At 42.5% G+C, this 18,320-nt stretch overlaps 1 protein-coding gene across 1 annotated transcript in view; it reads right to left on the reverse strand.

The window, feature by feature from the left end:
- prx (periaxin) overlaps positions 1–18,161 on the reverse strand; it is a 38,121-nt gene extending 19,960 nt beyond the window's left edge. Inside the window, exons 1-3 of the mRNA XM_031863424.1 lie at positions 18,020–18,161; positions 1,602–1,657; positions 5–31 (exon numbers count right to left, since the gene is read on the reverse strand). Coding sequence (XP_031719284.1) covers positions 5–31; positions 1,602–1,657; positions 18,020–18,077 — 141 coding nt within the window. The 5' untranslated portion in view covers positions 18,078–18,161. The remainder of the gene's footprint in view (positions 1–4; positions 32–1,601; positions 1,658–18,019) is intronic.
- Positions 18,162–18,320: the final 159 nt, after the last annotated feature.

Raw genomic sequence — 18,320 nt, forward strand, 5'->3', positions numbered from 1 at the left:
TAGAGGGGGGCGACCGCCTCTTGTCTTTCACCTGCACAACCCACACAGCAGAAGATGGCGTTAAGTCACTTTGAAACATTCAAGAAGCAGCGTTTTCTTTCGGTGAGGTTTTTCCCTTTAACTTTAACTAACAAGATCATCCGGGCCTCCATCGCAGCTTCGTGCCGCTGCTTCGCGCCGCTGCTTCTGGGAGACTCTAAAGCACACGGGGGCCTGCGAACGTGAATTTATTTTACAGCAACCGCTGACATTCTCGGCTCCAGTGGAGCAACCGGAGAGAAGTGGAGCTCCAGGCTCCCCAGCTTTGAATATAAGTCACGGTGTGCATGTGAGGTTAAGGCAGCTTGACAAAAGGAAATACAAGCTGTTGTACTCTGAGGTACTCTGTATGCTGAACACGCTTTGCTACCAACCCAATAAAACTTGAGGATGTCATCATGAAACTTCAGTCAGCACAGAGGCAGCAACAATATGTCTTTTTTTTCTATCTCTGAGGAAATTCAACTTATCGTCATCCTCTGCAGATGATCGATGGTCTTCCTTTACGACTGAATTCCTTTTATCTTTCTGAGTTACTTCATGATTTGGGACACAGTTCTCTCTGCGGGGGGGTAATTATGTCCTGCCTTTATTTAATTAAATCTATATAATAATATCGATCCTATCGTGTTACTATCATTATTATCGGGAGTTTTTATTTGTAATGTGTGTGTGTATTTGTTTTCTTCTTTCTTTACCTCTTACCTCCTCTCTGGAGGAAACACGTCATGTCCCAGCCTCCCACATCTCCTTCCTCTAACGCTTCTTAAACCCTCGCATGGTTAATCTTGTAAAAACATCCTGTCTTAGTGCTTCACCTGTTGTCTGGCCGCCGTGACCTCCGACTCTTACCAACAACACGTTTTCCGGAGCAGATTGTGAGCTAAAATCCTTAAAAGAACAACTGATATTATTATTCCTTTCATGCTTTTCAAAAAGACTCATTAAGATTCATCATCGACAACCAAATATTTAATTCTTAAACCTTTTTGACACACAGTGGCCGTATCAGTTACTGTGTGAAAATCAATAAAAACACACTCCCTGTAATGATCTACCAACACACACACACACACACACACACACACACACACACACACACACACACACACACACACTAAACCTAAAGCTGTAATGATTTAGCACCCTGCATATGGAGGCTCACATTGAAAAAAATAATGCACAACTCTCTTCTTAAAGTATGAGTGTAATAATTTACTACATTTGAAACATTAGCAAACACGGTAAAGTCAATTATTGTGCAGAAAAACAAACGGGGACGTCTGTCAACGCTCATTTCAGTCATCAAACAGCAAACCCATAAAAGCATCGCTCCACTGAGCTAAAAGTGTCGTCCACACATTCAGAGCTGAAGTGCAGCATGTTACTACTGTGTGAAGGACAGATGGCACTTTTAAAAGGGATTGAGAACACAAATAAAACATGTACCATCTCCTTCTCAGTGAATACTGATGCAGTGTTACGGCTCTCACTAAAGAACATTGACAGTAGCATGGTTGGTTTGTGTATTTGCATGAGCAGAGGGACGTCTGTGTACTTACGGCTTGATCTCTGGTCTGGCTGAAAACATGGCTGTCCTCTTGGTCTCTGTCAGAGTCTGAAACAGAAAAAAACAGAAACAATTCAGGTTATTCTGGTTTTTATTCAGTTCTTTGGGTAATATCCTAGCTTAGCTTATCTAGTTAGAGTAAGTGGACATGACTAGGGCCCTCATCATATTGCGTATGAGAGTCATAAGAAATAGTAATGAAAGTCATTTCCTGAACTGGCTCAATGAATTTAACTCAAACTGCTCAATAAAGAAAGACAGAAATGAGGCGTATAGAAAAAGGAATAGTTGATCATGCTACTCTAACTTTATACTATGATGGTTGCTGATTTGTTTTCATTGATTTTCATATTTTCTACATCTTTTCTTTGCCCTTGTGTTGCCTATGATTCCTCATCTCAATCACTTATTTCTGAAACTTTGAATAAAATGTCTCTGAGGATCTCAGTATTTAGAGTGATTGTTTTACTTTTAAAACAAATAAAATAAAATATAAAAAATAAAATCAATATAACACTGTGGATGTGCTCCACTTCTGCGGACATTTTACTCTGGGGTCAGTCTGAAATGGCATTTCTCACAATTTCTTTCAATACATTTTGTTTCAATACAATTGCTACGTACAGTCTACGGTAAACGCAGGACGACACCGGTCCCCGCTGACATGCCTTCTAAACAGGACTGTATCATCTAACAATAAATTATCTCCAGTAGCTTTCCTAAGAAGGTGTGTTCATGACAGGCAGGTGCATGTGAACTTTTAGCGTCTGCTATCGTGACATGGGTCGTCAGTCTGAAGCTTCTGGGACAGCGGTCTTTAGATTCTTTCCACAGTCTTGGTCATGCCTCTGCACCGGCTACCCGAGCCAAAACCATCCAAAGTCTCCAAAATCTCATGGTACACACCACATCTACTGCACGTCTGTCTGTCCTGGAAGAGGAATCCCCCTTCAGTTGCTCTTCCTGAGGTTTCTTCCATTGTTTTCCCTGGTAAAGTTTTTTGTTTGGGTATTTTGTCCTTATCGAAGAGTTGAAAATGAGTGTCGTATACAGTGTCGTGTACAGATTGGAAAGCCCCCTGTTGTGATATTAGGCTGTATGAATAAAAAGGACACGACTACTCAAACTGCCCCAAAACATCCATGACAGTAGTTCACTGCAAAAATAAAAAGAGTTGGTAGCCTATCAATTTAGATAAGCATTATTAGCAGTATGTCTACTTAATGTGCTTGTTACATTTTAAAGTCCAGTTGACAGTCTCCCCCAGGAAACAGAACGTTATATGAAATAGTGAAGAAAAGAGATAGAAGCAGTAAGAGTAGGATTGTCTAGGTCTTTTTATTTCCAGTGAAACCGCTGAAAACAACAACAGCAGCAGCGGCAGCAACCAGTTTACCATATCCTGAACTAAATACTGTATGTTGATTAAAGTGATGCCAGGAGACAAATAGTACACTGTCTCACTAAAAGAGAGCCACCCAAGACATATACCCAGAAGGCTGCTGCCATAATGTCTTAGTGTAACTGACGGAAGTCAATCACAACAGATACAGTGCACCACTGTGTAAAAGGGGCTCGCTAATTGGTGCGGCCAAATACAGTAAAGCGGTCCAGACCAGGACAAGACCGATGACCAGATTCCATGGCTAGCTTCCTGATGCTTTGATGTCCACTCAGACATTCAAGGTTGCCAGGCTGGATATCTATCCACCAGTCATCACCGAGAGATGATGCGAGCTGTAAGAGCAGCCAAGATGCCAGCAGCAACCGATGAAGCAGAGTTCGCAGCTCCAATGACAAAAACAGAGCCTGTTTAAATCACATCAGCTGGTAGAGAGTACATTTAAGACTTTGTTATTTAAAGAAGCCATTGATTTAACTGAAGAGTTTTCTGAATGTCTTCATGTGATCACTTTTTTATTAACTGCCTCAGCTGAGCTGTGTGTGTGTATTTGGGAGAAAGCCCATCCGTGTGTTCGGACGTCTGGATTGTCAGCGTGGATGTCGTGCCTGTGCGGGTGGGTCGGAGGTATCTGGTGTCCAACAGGTCACAAGAACACATAACACACATTCCTTCTGCCCGGCCGCCAGTGTATCAGTCACAGAGGAGCGGAGACGGGCGTTCATGGAATAGAACGTGTTTCGGAGAGATGGACCCTTTGCAAATGGAGTGATACGCTCTTAAGTGATGAGAACGGAGACACCAAAACCCTCTGAGCTCCTGGTAGATCACCAACTCTGAGTAAGATTTGGCGGTTGCGGTTTCTAAACACAACATTCAAAGTAGGCCCCTCCTCCTCTGCTCAATGAGTGTTACGCCAATACTACAAATTCATTGTGGATTTGGAAAGGGCTCTGTTCACTTGGAGTTTCGCCTCGCTTTGTTAGCGTTTTTTCTGTGCTGTGTCCGCCATTTTGTAGCTTCCTCTTGGATGCGTGCTTACAATCTGGCACCTGGTTGCTACATTTTAAAAAAGGTTGATGCCCAGAAACATCCCAAACACCGCAATATAAGTCAATTTAGGCGTCTCTATGAAACGCACTGAGCTTGCAACTAACTCCAATGTAAACAAATCTGTGTCATTATAATACGCTCAAGTGGTTTTGTTGCCTAGGCCTAACTGCCACCATTTCACAACATTAACCGTGCATTACATCAACCATGCCCCTTTCACTTAAACCATTCAACGTTTTACAACGTGAACCACGACTGTTTCACGTTATTTACATGCTTCAACGTTAACCACGACGTTCCAAGTAACAAAAATCACGTGTTAATCACAACTCTTTCATGTTAACCACGCACGACCATTTCATGTTAAGCACGTGTAACGACGTTAGCCACGTGTTACAGCGCAAAAGGCCGGAGTCTTCTGCCCAAGCTGCAAAATATCTACTTCTGGACACTGAGCATATCCAGATGTTTTACCCACCCAAAATAAAAATCTACAAATGAGAAATGGTACAACTTAATGTTCTTTGTGCTATATAGTATATGATAAATTGAAAAAAAAAAGAATTCCGATTTTGTGCAGATAATTCAACAGTAAATCGTACATAGTTTAGATATTCGGACACATTTAGTTTGACAAGCAAAGTTTGGGTAACGTACTTGTTGATAGCGTTGTTGAGATCCAGGCTTTCAACCATTATTTTTGTGCTGAGTGACTGGCATTGAATCAGTGCTGCAACAACAGGTGTGACAGCTGCCGCACTAACGTCCTCAAAGTGGCAGTCAGAGTGCAAATGAGCAGTGATCCCTGCTGCGTTTCATTAACCTACAGTAAACTCAACAGTGACAGTAATGACAATGTTGTCTGTACATTTTGTGTCCACAAAAAGCAATATCTTTAGTTATCAGTAGTAGTTTTCACTTAAAAACTTCTTCTTGTTTATCAAAATGGAAATCTTCTGTAGCTAAAGGTCCTCTTGAAAAAAACGGAATATTTCAGTTAAAGTAAAAATAGGATTATCAGCTAGAGTTAGACTTGAGCACCTGACAGCAGTTTTAAACTGCAGCTCTGTGGGACGGACGGACAGACGGCAGCAGGTGGTTGAGGTGGCACTCCCTCAACGGAGAGGAGGAATGGAGGAATGGTAGGGGAGGAGGAGATGAAGATTTGAAATGCCTCGCAGTGCAGTCTTATTATAGATCAGACTCACACACCTGCAGGCCTCCACATGCCTGATGACTGCCCAGATCCACATGTAGTAGAATATGTAACAGTGGGATTCTGTATCACTCTCCATCACAGCAGTAAGCCAGTTCAGGTCGCAACAGCCGTCCTGTCCTAATGTAATACTGAGTGGGAATGAACTGCAGGTTTTATCTAACTTTAAAGGTGTGGGACACTGATTTAATACACTTTATTTGAAATAGCAAATACATATGTATCCCAGTCCCAGTAATTCCTGTTGACCACGCCCCTCTTGGCCAAACCAAAGAGCCCGTCTTAGCCCGAATTTGGGAAACCTTTAAAAAAAAGGCTTGTGAAAAGCAGATTTTTATTCAAAGGAAAAGTCAATAACAGCCTAACAAGGATACAATTGACAAAAGTCACAAAAAATATCCAGGAGGTGTAATCAAAAAAGCACAAACAAGTGAAAGCAAGGTTTCTTCCTGTCTGGGAGGCTCCACGCTTAATTACATGTCACATTATTTCCCAGAGATTCTATTAATAAATTAAATAATAATCATCTGTCTAATTGGTATAAAACGTTTCTTAATACTGTATAAGATGCAGAGCAACCCGCTAATACTGTATGATCCAAAGCAGCTACCATTCAGCTCTAGAGTCTCACTTCTTGCCGTCTGACTGCTCTCACCAGAGAGCAGAGCTGGTCGGTGCCGTCAGACCCTCTGCGCTCTGTCTAACAGGAGCAGGATTAAGTTGTCGTGAGTAGATTTGATAATGCGGGCGGGCTTGTTAGTGAGGTCACAGAGCGGAAAAGACAGCTTAAAGGAGTACCTCACCCCAAAATGAGCATTTGCATATCAATTGCTCACCCTGTTTTACCTTGAATTCATGAAGAAACAGTTGTTTTTCTTGCATGAAGCATCAAGAAAAGGAGAAAAGCCTTGATGAATTTTAACAACACCAAAACTATATCAAAACATCCGTTAACAAACTCTCACACAACTTTAAACTTTCAAAAAACTAAAATAATAATTCCTTTTTCACTGTTTATGTTAGACTTAAATGCAATCAGTGATGTCTACAATTGTTTCTGCATGATCGATGGTTGCAGCTACTGATGAGTTTTAGGAGTCAGTAGAGAACAGAGATAAGGAGAGATGTTGTGATATAAATGTTGCCATATAAAGAAAAATGTACCATTGTAAGGAAGACTAACCAACTTTCTCACACAAACTGCAATGTTTATCTTCCTTAGACAACCCTTTTGTTAGGGTTCAGGAAGGATCAATTTCACAGTGAAAGAAAGCAATGTTGCTGGTATAAGAAACAGAAACTGGAACTAGATCCCGGACTTGAGGGTCCATCCCTCCCTATCAGACAAGAGCGTCAATACTGGATCATTCTCCAAAGTCCCAGCATAACAATAATTCCTTTGGACACTAAAGCTTTGTGTGCTTAAAGGTCCACACGACCGTGCCCTGTTTCTCTGGTGCAAACGACGGTAAGCTACTCCCACATCATTTGCACAACAGCAAGAAGTCATCCGTCAGGAAATCGTACGCGTACTTCAATCAAAGAGCCAAAACAAATGTTTATCTGGTGAGGACAGTCCAAAGCCCGGCTGACAGCGTCTGTCAGGGAATGTGACGGTGTGATGTGAGCTGAATATTTTTTGTTGTCCTGCTCTGATTTACAGCAGCAGTCCTGTGAAACTGACCCTCTTGCTCTAATCCTATTAAGTTAATGATGTTATAGTTGGCTCAGAAATAGCAGGACTCCAGCGTCAGGTGTCCACCCAAAGAAAACAACCACACATCTACCCTTTAAAAAGTGGACATTTCTTTGACGTAGCACAGTGACGGACAGCTGGGGATGTGAGTTTGTGATTTATGTGTGGATTGAATTATCAGCAGAGGCCAGATATAGAAAAAAAATGGTTTTCTCCTCACACAAGAGTACACACACACACAGAGGAAATACCAAAAACACTTTTTCACAATTGGTGGCAGCCTGAGTACAAAACACAAACCGTATTAGATCTAATTTTGGGAGAGTCACAAGACCGGAGGAGGGAAACTGATTCTATTCCATGAGACCAGACGGGCTGAAAACACATCAACAAAATACATCAGTTCTTCAAAAACACACTGCTATTCAGAAATCAGTGTCACTAGTTTATTCTGAGAGCGAGAACACTGACGATTTAGCGGAGGCAGTATATTGATTTCTTTTCTTTTTAAATGAATTAATTGTTTCTTCTGTTCAACACTTTCAAAGAACTGTATACATATTGATTTATCGGCTTGTGCATTGCATGGAGTTTGCCAGAAGGCAACATGCAATATGTACATGCATTCACATGCACGGAGCCACAAGGTAAGATCAATTGAAAATGTGTGACAATATTTATTGCCTGTATGAAGAGCAGAAGGATGGCATCACAATTATATTTGAAGAGCAGCATCCAATAAGCAATAGGCTTTAGGAACATGGGCACAGAGATGATTGGACACATGGGGTAAATGAAAAGGAGTCATGGGACATTGTGGGGACAGCAGTAGTGATGGGGAAATAAATTCACCAACAGAGGAATAAAGGCAAATGTGACAAAAAAAAAGGCAGAAAAGTGAAAGGAGAAACGTTTTAGCTGGAAATGAACAAGCGGGATAACTTCCTCTCTTTCATAGATTTTCTGTAATTATTCACCAAGACAAATGAAGCACCATCCAATCGTCACCATGCTGTCAACACGTCTCCAACATATGAACATGTTCAATATCAAGCACATGTTGGCAGTATCAAAGATAGATTACAGTTAAAGCTTCAGTTCACCCAAATTACAAAAAAGTAATTTTCCCATTTAACCAATATTACCCTTTAGACATTGGGATAGTTGTGGTGTTATTTGGGGAGGTTCCGGGGTTTCTGCCTCCCCCGGCACACAATGAAGGTGAAAAGAATTTCACTTATTTATTAGTAACTGCAGTATTGGCCTGTTTACAGTGAGGTCTGTGTATAATTCAAACTAACATGGACAGCATATCTGTTGGAGAGACACTCCACTGGCTTAACTTGAGACAGATACAGTGAAGGTCAGTTTACTTGCCATGAGGAGTGCTACTCAGCCTGTAAAAACAGTTACATAATATCTTGGAATTTTGGGTTTACATGATGGAACGAATAATAATAAGTCTGCCACTGAAAATGAACACTTTTATACAAAGGGAGACTTGCGTTACGCTGTATCTAACCATATGAGATGGGTTGTGGTAACAAAACTGTGGTATCATAATGGAGGACCACCGAAAATACAATGTTTATGTTCATCTGTAACGAGGCCCGGTTCTAGACTGCCAACCAATCAGATATTAGTAACACATGATATATTGATGTGGCATTTTTATGGTTATATTTGTTGAATCATCAAGGACAAAATAAAATGCTTTATATTTTTTAAATTTGGGGTAAAGGGGGATACTATCTATATGTATAGTATACATATACAGTGTATATACGTATACATATATATGTATGCGTATATATGTATACATATACATGACTGACGCTCAGTGGTAGAGCAGGTTCGTCCTTCAATCAGAGGATCGGTGGTTCGATCCCCGGCTTTGCTAGTCCATGTCGATGTGTCCTTGGGCAAGACACTTAACCCCAAATTGCTCCCGCAAGCTGTGCCATCGGTGTGTGAATGTTAGTTAGTTAGTCCTGATGGGCAGGTGACACCTTGCATGGTAGCTACTGCCATCAGTATATGGGTGTGTATGGGTGAATGATGACATGTAGTGTTAAAGCGCTTTGAGTGGTCGGAAGACTAGAAAAGCGCTGTACAAGTACAGTCCATTTAACATTTACATATACAATATACATATATACATTATATAATATGATAATTAGATGGACAAAGTGCTGCCCCACTACAGCATGAGAGGAGTGAGAAAGCCTGTGGAGTTCAGTGGCTACAACAGGACACTGACACACCAACATTTAGGATGCGCTTGCTGCTGTGAGCCTCTTTAGATAAAAGCGTCCACCAAACAGCATAATATTCAAGATCAGTGTGATAGATCCCAGCATGTCTCCTGGCAATTTGAGACACCAGACAAAACCAGACACACCCGCTGGCGTGGGGCTCTGGACAGGAAATATCTCCACACAAACAGGAAACAGAGATTTTCTTGACAGATACACTCGGCACATGGTGAGAGACATCACAAGGTAATTTGAGGATAAAAAAAGTGCCACAACTATGAATAGTTTTTCTCAGTTTGGGATTAAATTAAAGTCAAAGCATTAAATCTCAGATATTAACTGTTATTGCGCCCGAGCCACTTGTTTACACGAGTCTTGCTTCCTGAAAAGTCGTCCCGTCTTCTCTCTGTGTACTCTGAGGGAAGTTCACCCTCATACAGACATCAAGCACCGTTTCCTCTCGAGATCTCCCTCCTGAACTGCCCAATCGACTCTTCACCCTACTTCCTGGTCTAAAATTAACCACACCCACAACAGCAAACACCACCACCCAAAGTCTGTCGCCAGGAAACTGCTATCAGCGTCCATCATTTCAGCTTTCACGCCAGCTACTCTCAGCCCATCGCACAAATCATACCTGCTGCTTTTGCATTTCCCACACATCTTCCGACAACAAGTTACCCCAAAATACTACTTATACTTATATCACAGTGTCCACAACAACAAAATGCCACAAGAGTTTGACACCTATGACTTTATTTGCAGCATCAGACCTGTGATCCTTGTGACAGTCTGTACGGACATAGAGGAGGGTTCAGTTACTGGCCTCCATTTAGACAAGCTGGAGTAAAGAGCGGTTTGGCAGCTATACCATTACTATGACGGAGAGACAACAACAACTTATTAAAGTATCTATTATGCTGAGAGCATACAACGACAGAAAATTAAGTAAATAAAAACAACAACTAGATTCTGCAGCCGAGCTTCTGTACATTTAATTGTGTAAAATGTACATTTAGGTAATCGAATGATTATTACGTTAAATAGAATATTATAGCAATCAAGTGTCAAAAGATCGTAAAACAACATCGTTTGACACATTGGTGAAAAAGAGCTGAAGATGTAAAATTGCCTTTGATTTGGCGTTGTATGATATTGAAGTAATGAGGAATCTGACGGCCCTCAGAACCTTATAGTAGCTTCACAGTATTTATATAATTTTGTCACCATATGACTTGTTTACCACGTAGCTCACTGCTGCCTGTTGACTGTCTGTGCTAATGCTGGCACGTTCACTGGAATTTCAGTAGCTGACATTGCAAAATAATTATTAATATTGAGTTTTAAGCTCAGTATGATACTGATACAGTTGGACTCTAAACAATTAGTTGAGAGCAATAAATCATCTTCAGCAGAAAACAGTATCAATCCAAACCTGTTCTCCTAAACTAATGGAGATATCTGTTTTAAGGAGCTAAATCGGAATATTTGCTTGATAAGGAAGGAAAGAAAAATACCTAACCAGAGAAAGAGTTGCTGAAAAGTCCTCCTCGGGTTCTCACTCCCAACTCGTCAAATATCGACGTTTTGGTCGGTGCCCCTCGCCATCAACTAACTCCAATGTAAACCCTCCAGCAGCATTAATGGATGGTAAGAGCATGTGACGTTGTATACAGTGTGTGAGAGTCCGCTTAGGGCAGGTAGGAATTTCGTCTAGGAATACAGTGTTCGTGTCCCGTGTGAAACTAAAAGTAAACGTTGATATTTTGTCACCCGAGTCACTAGCCGCGTGAGTCGTTAGTGTCGTAAGTCACGTGAGCCGCAAAATTTGTCCTGAATCTAATGTAGTGATTTTGCTGCCTAAATCTAACTTCCTGTGAAGATGGAAGATTATTTTGAAAAGACACTGTGCACGTAACGAGCGTATACTGACACGCTGTCTTAAGATGCTGAAAATAAATGGGTAGTAGAGGTGTGCCTACTGCGCCGCTCCCCGATGCCAAGGGACGCCGGCCAAGCGTCGGTATTTGACGAGCTTGGAGTGAGAATGTGTTGTGAAAGTAGAATCTGTTTGGTATACATTTGATATAATGTAAGCACCAGTATCGGTGGCCCAAATGTGACCCAGCGCATGCATTATGTAATATTCCTTCACAGAGTGGATGTGCTTTGGCTTGAACCTCCTCTGTACCCACTTTGGGCCAACACATACCAGGCTGGTGGAGCTGCAGTGTGGGGGGGGGGGGGCAAACAGATCCTATGACCATCACACTGCAGCTGTCGCCAGTGTGTAACATTCAGACAGGGGTTATTTGAAATGAGCGCGTATTGCCACAAGCAGCTCCGTCAGCTCCGCCACTTCAACTTATTTTTGGACACTATTATCATGAGAAATTAGTTTTCTCTAAACGTCGTGGTACGTGTGGTTTTGTCCAGTGTCGGGGTGCCCCACCCACCTGGCATACCTAAAGTTTTAAGTAAATGCTACGAATAATTTTCAAGTGTTATTTGACCCGGGTCACGTTACAAAACACTCATATGAACTTTGAGTCATAGTGGCATGCCACACTGCAAATAGTTCCCGTGAAGCTGAGTGAATACTCAAGTATTTGTAACCAGCAACTGGCATGTTGGAATAAACACAAGCGACAGCTGTCTTACTAAAAGTGTCTTTGCGTTTTAAACAGCGCGCTATTGTTTTGCTCTCCCAATGTCAGCAATGTGGAGTCTGCAGGCTGCTACATCAACTATTCTGCAAAGCTCCCCGAGTTGCTGAACGTTGAAGCAACTTTTGAAAAACAAAGGTGGTTCCTCAGGCTGATTTAAAAGTAATTGCACAGGACCAAGAGGAACAAAGGTATGGCCTGCTACTCCAGAAAGTGAACCATCAGTCCCCTTTTCGACCGTGACTTCAATTACCTGACATCCCTCTCTGCACAGAGCAACACTGCAGAGCCCAATGGCGTAAGAGACTTCATTAAACCACATCCACCCAGCCTACCTTAATTCTCAGCCTCAGCGTGCCTCCTCCAGCGGTTCAAAGGTGACAGACCTCCACCTGCGGAGCTTAAATCTCAGCCTCTCTCTCTCTCTCTGTTCTTCTCTTCCCTAAGACTCCCTCTCCCTCACATTCACTTCCTGTCTGTCCTCGGCTGCTCTGCTTCACTTGTTCTTCTTGGTATTTTTATTTTAATCTTTCCCCCTCTATCTATCTAAAGCCTTTTCCCCTTGTCACTAGCCAGCCTGTTGCTCCCCTCACTGAAGCCTCAGGCCTGGCCCGAGCCCATGGCATCTCCAGGAGGGACGCATCCAGCTGCCTGATTGGCCCGAAAAGGAAGAGAGATGCCCCCATATTAGGGCAGCGAGAGGCGGGGCTGCACGCCTGCGATAAAGGGGGGAGGGAGAAGAAGATAACAAAGTTTGTGACATAGTAGACTCTCTGTCTGAGTGGTGAGACCACAGACTGTTTCTCTCCCAGCAGGCCTCAACAAAAAACACGGTTTTATGAAATCCATCACTTTCCGTATCTGACAATTTGGGCACAACAAATAGAGCTGTGCTTGTAGGTGACTTGCACTATCTCATATCATATTTTTCCAGCTCTAAAACAAAGTGAGTACATTGAGTTTGAATGATCTGAGGCCAAGTGTTTTTCTTCTTTTGCAAGAGATCAGCACAATGATCAGGGATCAACTACAGGAACTCCTCTCCCTGTTTCCAGGAGGAATGTAAAAGTGATATAGCGGTGGCCGTTTTACAAATAGACCTGGCTACACAAATGCAGACATAAGGCTATAAAATAAAAGCTCAAAGGTCAGCATTTCTACTTAGGATAATGCTCCTCCTCATCTACCATACAACTGTATAATGCTGAGTTTGCATGAATGAGTGCCAGAGTGACTTAATCTGCAAGTTGACCAATAGGGCAGCTTCCAAAAATGTGCTGTACTCTGTTCAACATCTTTAGATAAAAAAACAAAAACTACATGTTGTGTTACATTAGACACAGGGGTTTTCTCACCAGTAAGCTGTCTGTTGGTGATTTAGATCTGAACATCCCAGCTGAGCGATATAACTTCAAACCTGGAAGCCAAAATAAACCAGAAGACTAATAAAATCCCAACGGTCTTCAGATGCCTGGATGAGCGCTCCAACAAGTGATGTTGTCGGGAAGTTATTTTGATCTCAAATGGCCTAAAATAGGAACAGCAGGCACTTGGATCTCATTTTAGAGAAAAGTGTGACTCTTTCACTCTTTCAGGGGAACGGCAGCTGCTGTTGTGTGTTTGTGCGTGTTTGTCGGCTTGTCTTTGTATATTCCATGTCTGCATTTCAACATGTCAGTGCATATCTGTCTGTACATGTGTGTATGTCTATGTCTGCTTCCCCTCCCTGTACTTACAGATGATTTGTAGTAAACCAACTGGCTGGCAAGCCATAGTCCTCCATGAGCAGAGGCATGTAAAAGCCCCTCCACCCTACCCCCACCCCACCCCTCCCACTTAGGAGCTAGACACCAAGGATGGAAGAGACTCAAAATGACTGCAAAATGTGATGATTTTGCGTCTCTTTGTAGTTGTTTTGCATCTTTGTGGTCGTTCTGTGTCTCTTTCAAGGACACTTCAGCAGGACTTATGCTGGTCACACTGAGGGCTTGACCCACAGGCGTTAACCTCACATACGCTGTATCTATAGGCTCATATTCAGCACCTGCCACCCAGTGGAAAATAAATCAAGGTGGCACTAACGCGCACAAAGCAAGACACAATTTCGCACTCACTGAGGGGAAATGAAGCGGAGAGGCATTCACTCCAGTGGTAGTAATTCAGCTGCATGAAAGAAGTTTAACTGACACTGTAAAGTAATCCCAAACTGTATGACGCATAGATGCCTGCAGATTCTATAAGTGATTGTTAACAGCTGTGAAAATGTCTTATTATTTATTGATTTAGACTACCGACTGAGATTAAACTCGAAAGAAGACGTTGGTGGGGCTGGCAGCCAAAACCTCGGAATAAAATGATCAATATACAACATGAAACAATAAAACATATTCTGATGTAAAGTCTGTAATGCTGAAAGGAAGACAACTGATCACTGAAGTCAGTGGACTAAATGAAAAGTCAATCCAAAGCATTAAAGCGTCTGCACACCCGTGCTGGTTCCACTGAATCTCTTCTAAAAGGAGCGCTGACGCGGGATTTGCTCCTCGTTCAATTTCTACGAGTTATTCAGACAAAATAAAGAATCTGATGTCACCAATATCAACCACTAATGTCAGCTATTCAATCAAGTTCATGGATTCACAATAACTGCAGCACCCCACACACCCATAATACACCGTCACAAGGGTTTTTACTTTCGCTCTACCTCTTCTCTGGACTGTGGGTCGGTACAAACCCAAACTCAACTTGATTGACATCTTAGAGCTGGACAACCTCAAACTTTGTCCTTCTTTATTGGTTTAATAAATCTGGCGTACTTGCATTATTCCCACCATCATAGCTCCACCAAACTACACAACTTAGTTGCCAGACTGCGTTTCTTTAAACCACAGAACATGTTGAATGTCAACATTTCATATCAGCTTTGCATCACGTTTGCAGAAGCACACAAAGCTACGTGGTTAATGCTGTGAAACGATTACTTGGGTTTCGGCATCAAATCTCGTTAAGGTTAAACAAAACATCATGGTTTGTGTCAGAATAACTAATACTTAACTAATAATAAGAAGCTAGAGTAATTTAACCGACCGCCCTGAGCAGACATTCTTCTGCAACAACCCTAAAGTCAATGTTTAGTTTTGGTTTCACATGGGACCCATACAGCTGTCTCCTGGGTGAAAGTCCCGTTATTGTTTAACCCATCCACCACCCCTCTCAATGGCTATACTCTTCATTACACCATATAACCTTCAATAATGGTCACTCCTACTACGTCGCTTGCTCTGACCGAAAGCAAAAATCATCAAAATCCAACATATTCGGGGTTTGCAGATATGTACAATGCCAAACTTTTTTCCTGGCAACTCTGCCGAACTACAACCTGAGCAGAGTTCTGATTAGCCAAAATACAGGAAAACAGCTGCATGGGTGTGCAGATCCTTTAAGCCTCTATTCAGACCAGGGCTTTAAAAACCACATTCAAATGCAGACCAATGCTCCTGTCACACCCCCCCCCATGGACTTAGTACAACACTATCCAGCCCCGTACCCAGCCCACAGCCCTACAGTAGAGCGATGGATGTGTCCCTTGCCAGAGAGCCGTGCCGGTGGGGGTGATGGTGTGGGTGATGGGGGGGGGGGGGATGTTGTCAGCGCAGATCAGGCATCTAGCACTGTGTCAGCTAACATGGTCATTGTTGCACTCCAGCTCCCACACAAAGCCAGGATTTAGATACGGGGGAGGCCTGGGACCATGAAACAGGGGAGGGTTGGAGGGTGAGAGAGATGGAGAGAGGAGAGGTATCTGTTTTTCTCTCTCAGTGAAGGAACTGAACTGATGGATTACATGCTCTTTTATTAAAACCAAAAGTACCACTATCAAGTTAAAGCCGCAGCAACGCGCTCATATGACGTCGGATGGGAGGTCGGCAGACATTCACAGGAGTCTTTGAATGTGTGTGATTGGCAGGAGCGAGGATAGTCAGGGAAGAAACAAACTTGGGGAGCTAAAGGAGGACTGTGGAAGAGTGGAGGTCCCACCAGACCGCAGCTATGCCCTTGTCGATGCTTAAATGGGCCAAGAAACTGGAGCAGGTTGCGCGTTACACTGAAAAACATGCCGGGTCTGAGAGTCTAAACACAACCTGTGGTTTTGCCTTTAAGCAGCCATAATTATGTTTGTATGTATACATTTATGCTTCTCCTGTTAGACAGGTGAAATTTTAAACTTGGTTGTTTACACCAAAGGAACAATCAAAGAAAGCTCAAAAGAGGTCCAAACCCTGGCTTCTTTCTCACGTACGCACAGCTGACCAATCACAGTGTAATGTGGGTGTAAGTGTCAGGTCCTTGGTGTCAGAAGGGTTCAGAAATGGTCGGACATATGCCCCCAGAAACATGCTGAGTAGGGTTTTTTCCCAAAGATATTCGACCATCCAACAAGCACCCCCCCCCCCACCCCCCCCCCCCCCCCCCCCCCCCCAACACACACACACACTCACACACACACATACATAGAGGAAGTAGATCAAAATCCTCAGCTCGACGAGATAAACTAAACAGTTTTCAGTGACACAATGCTCACTTCCTCCCTGGGACTGAATGACCCTTCTGTGTGCTGATCTGACCTCTAGGTATTAATAGAGATGAACGTGACGAGTTAATTTCTCCAAACGCTACAGCATTTGTGGTTTATTGTACGATTTCTACAAAATATAAATGCAGTGGGACTGTCTTATCTGCGCTGATTGAGATCATGTAGATTTGTCTTCTCTCAAGCTTCAAGTGTCCAAGCCGTGGTTTCTGGAAGAAGAGGAGGCTGATTGAGAAAAAAGTATGGATATCTCCCATTAACCCATATCCCATCAACTATGATTGAATGTGGTGCCAAGAGTCTTCATCTCCTCTTGTCTGACAATAAACAAGGGATCAGGAAAGTTATAGGGGTATTGAAATTGATTTAAATGGCTGTTTAATGGTAATAGGAGCCTAATTAACAACAAACTCTGCAGCTTTTAGCCTTTTAGGTCAGTATTTTGGTTTCCTGGCAGCACACAAAACCATTAACACCTCCAATCCTCCTTTGACGAACTGAGTGTACCCTCGACAGACAGCTGACACAGCAACTAGCTGACGAACAAAATCCAAAAACTTCTAGACCAATATTTCTCAGATTGACACCAGAGCAAAATAAAACTAACAAAAAAAGCACTGACTATTAGATTTATATCCATTAAATGAACAGAAACATAACTTTAATGGAAGGCTCATGTTGCTGAGCAGTGGACACAGAGGATAATAAAAATAGTCATTATAGGAAAGTGTCATACAACTTCCAAATGCAACTCCAATCCTCCATTCTTAATTTTTAAAAGAATCTGATGATCAGTGGGGCACAAGTGTGGTGGTGAAGAGTGATGGTACACAGCTGGCCAAATGAACTGCTGCTTTGGGCTCGTCGATCTCTGGGAGATAATCATGAAACAGAATTACACAAAGCAGGACAGACGTTTGCGAGTGACTCTGGCTACCTAGCATAGCTGCTAATAGCTAACAAGACACCACACCTTTCAGTTATTAGAAACCTCATCATATTTAGATCTCACGTGACATCATATTATCATCACGAGGTGTTACAGATGTGACCAAACATTGGCCACAGTATCAGCAAATATTGAACATGGACCAGGACAACAAAATGATCTGGTCCACTTATACCAATCGCAAAAACATTGCATTTAGCATCCCAACACCTGCACGTAGGATGAGTATAGAGTGGTGAAGTAAGCATATTCAAAAATAAATAAAAATAGGAGAACTGCATTTTCCCCATCACAAACATATTACATGAAGATGACGAGTAGAAAAAAAATCCAAAGGTAGTAGTTTTAGGCTGAAAGTGTGAAAAGAAAAGATTCTCAACTCATGATAGAAATGGACACTTTTTTAAAACTGTTTGAACTCCCTAACCTTAAATAAAGTATCTCCCAGAGCTCAGCCATCACAGTAGATCATATTTCTATGTGACAGTTAGGAGAAAATGGAAATGTGTTTTTTGTCATATAATCCAATTGCTCGTATGACAATACCCTTCCAATTTTGTGTCCACAGTTATTTATCCTGACCTGCATTGGAGGAAGGTGTCCAGGTGACTCTGAATATTCCACGCAGACACTCACACATGGTCCACAGCAGGAGGCCAACAGAGGTAACACACCGATGGAGCAGCCCGCACACGGGCTTGGAGAGCTGGGCGGCGGAGCTGGGGGAGGCAGGTGGGCGTTGGAGGTGATCTGGGGATCGGTTTGACTGTCTGGGCCCGCGGGAGAACGAGCTACACTGTCAGTGTGGATCACAAACAGAAAGAAAGCGAGAGAGAGAGGGAGAGAGAGAGAGAGAGAGAGAGAGAGAGAGAGAGAGAGAGAG

The sequence above is a fragment of the Anarrhichthys ocellatus genome, unplaced genomic scaffold, assembly GCF_004355925.1.
Source record: "Anarrhichthys ocellatus isolate YVR2014 unplaced genomic scaffold, GSC_Weel_1.0 scaffold29, whole genome shotgun sequence".
Taxonomy (NCBI): Eukaryota; Metazoa; Chordata; class Actinopteri; order Perciformes; family Anarhichadidae; genus Anarrhichthys; species Anarrhichthys ocellatus.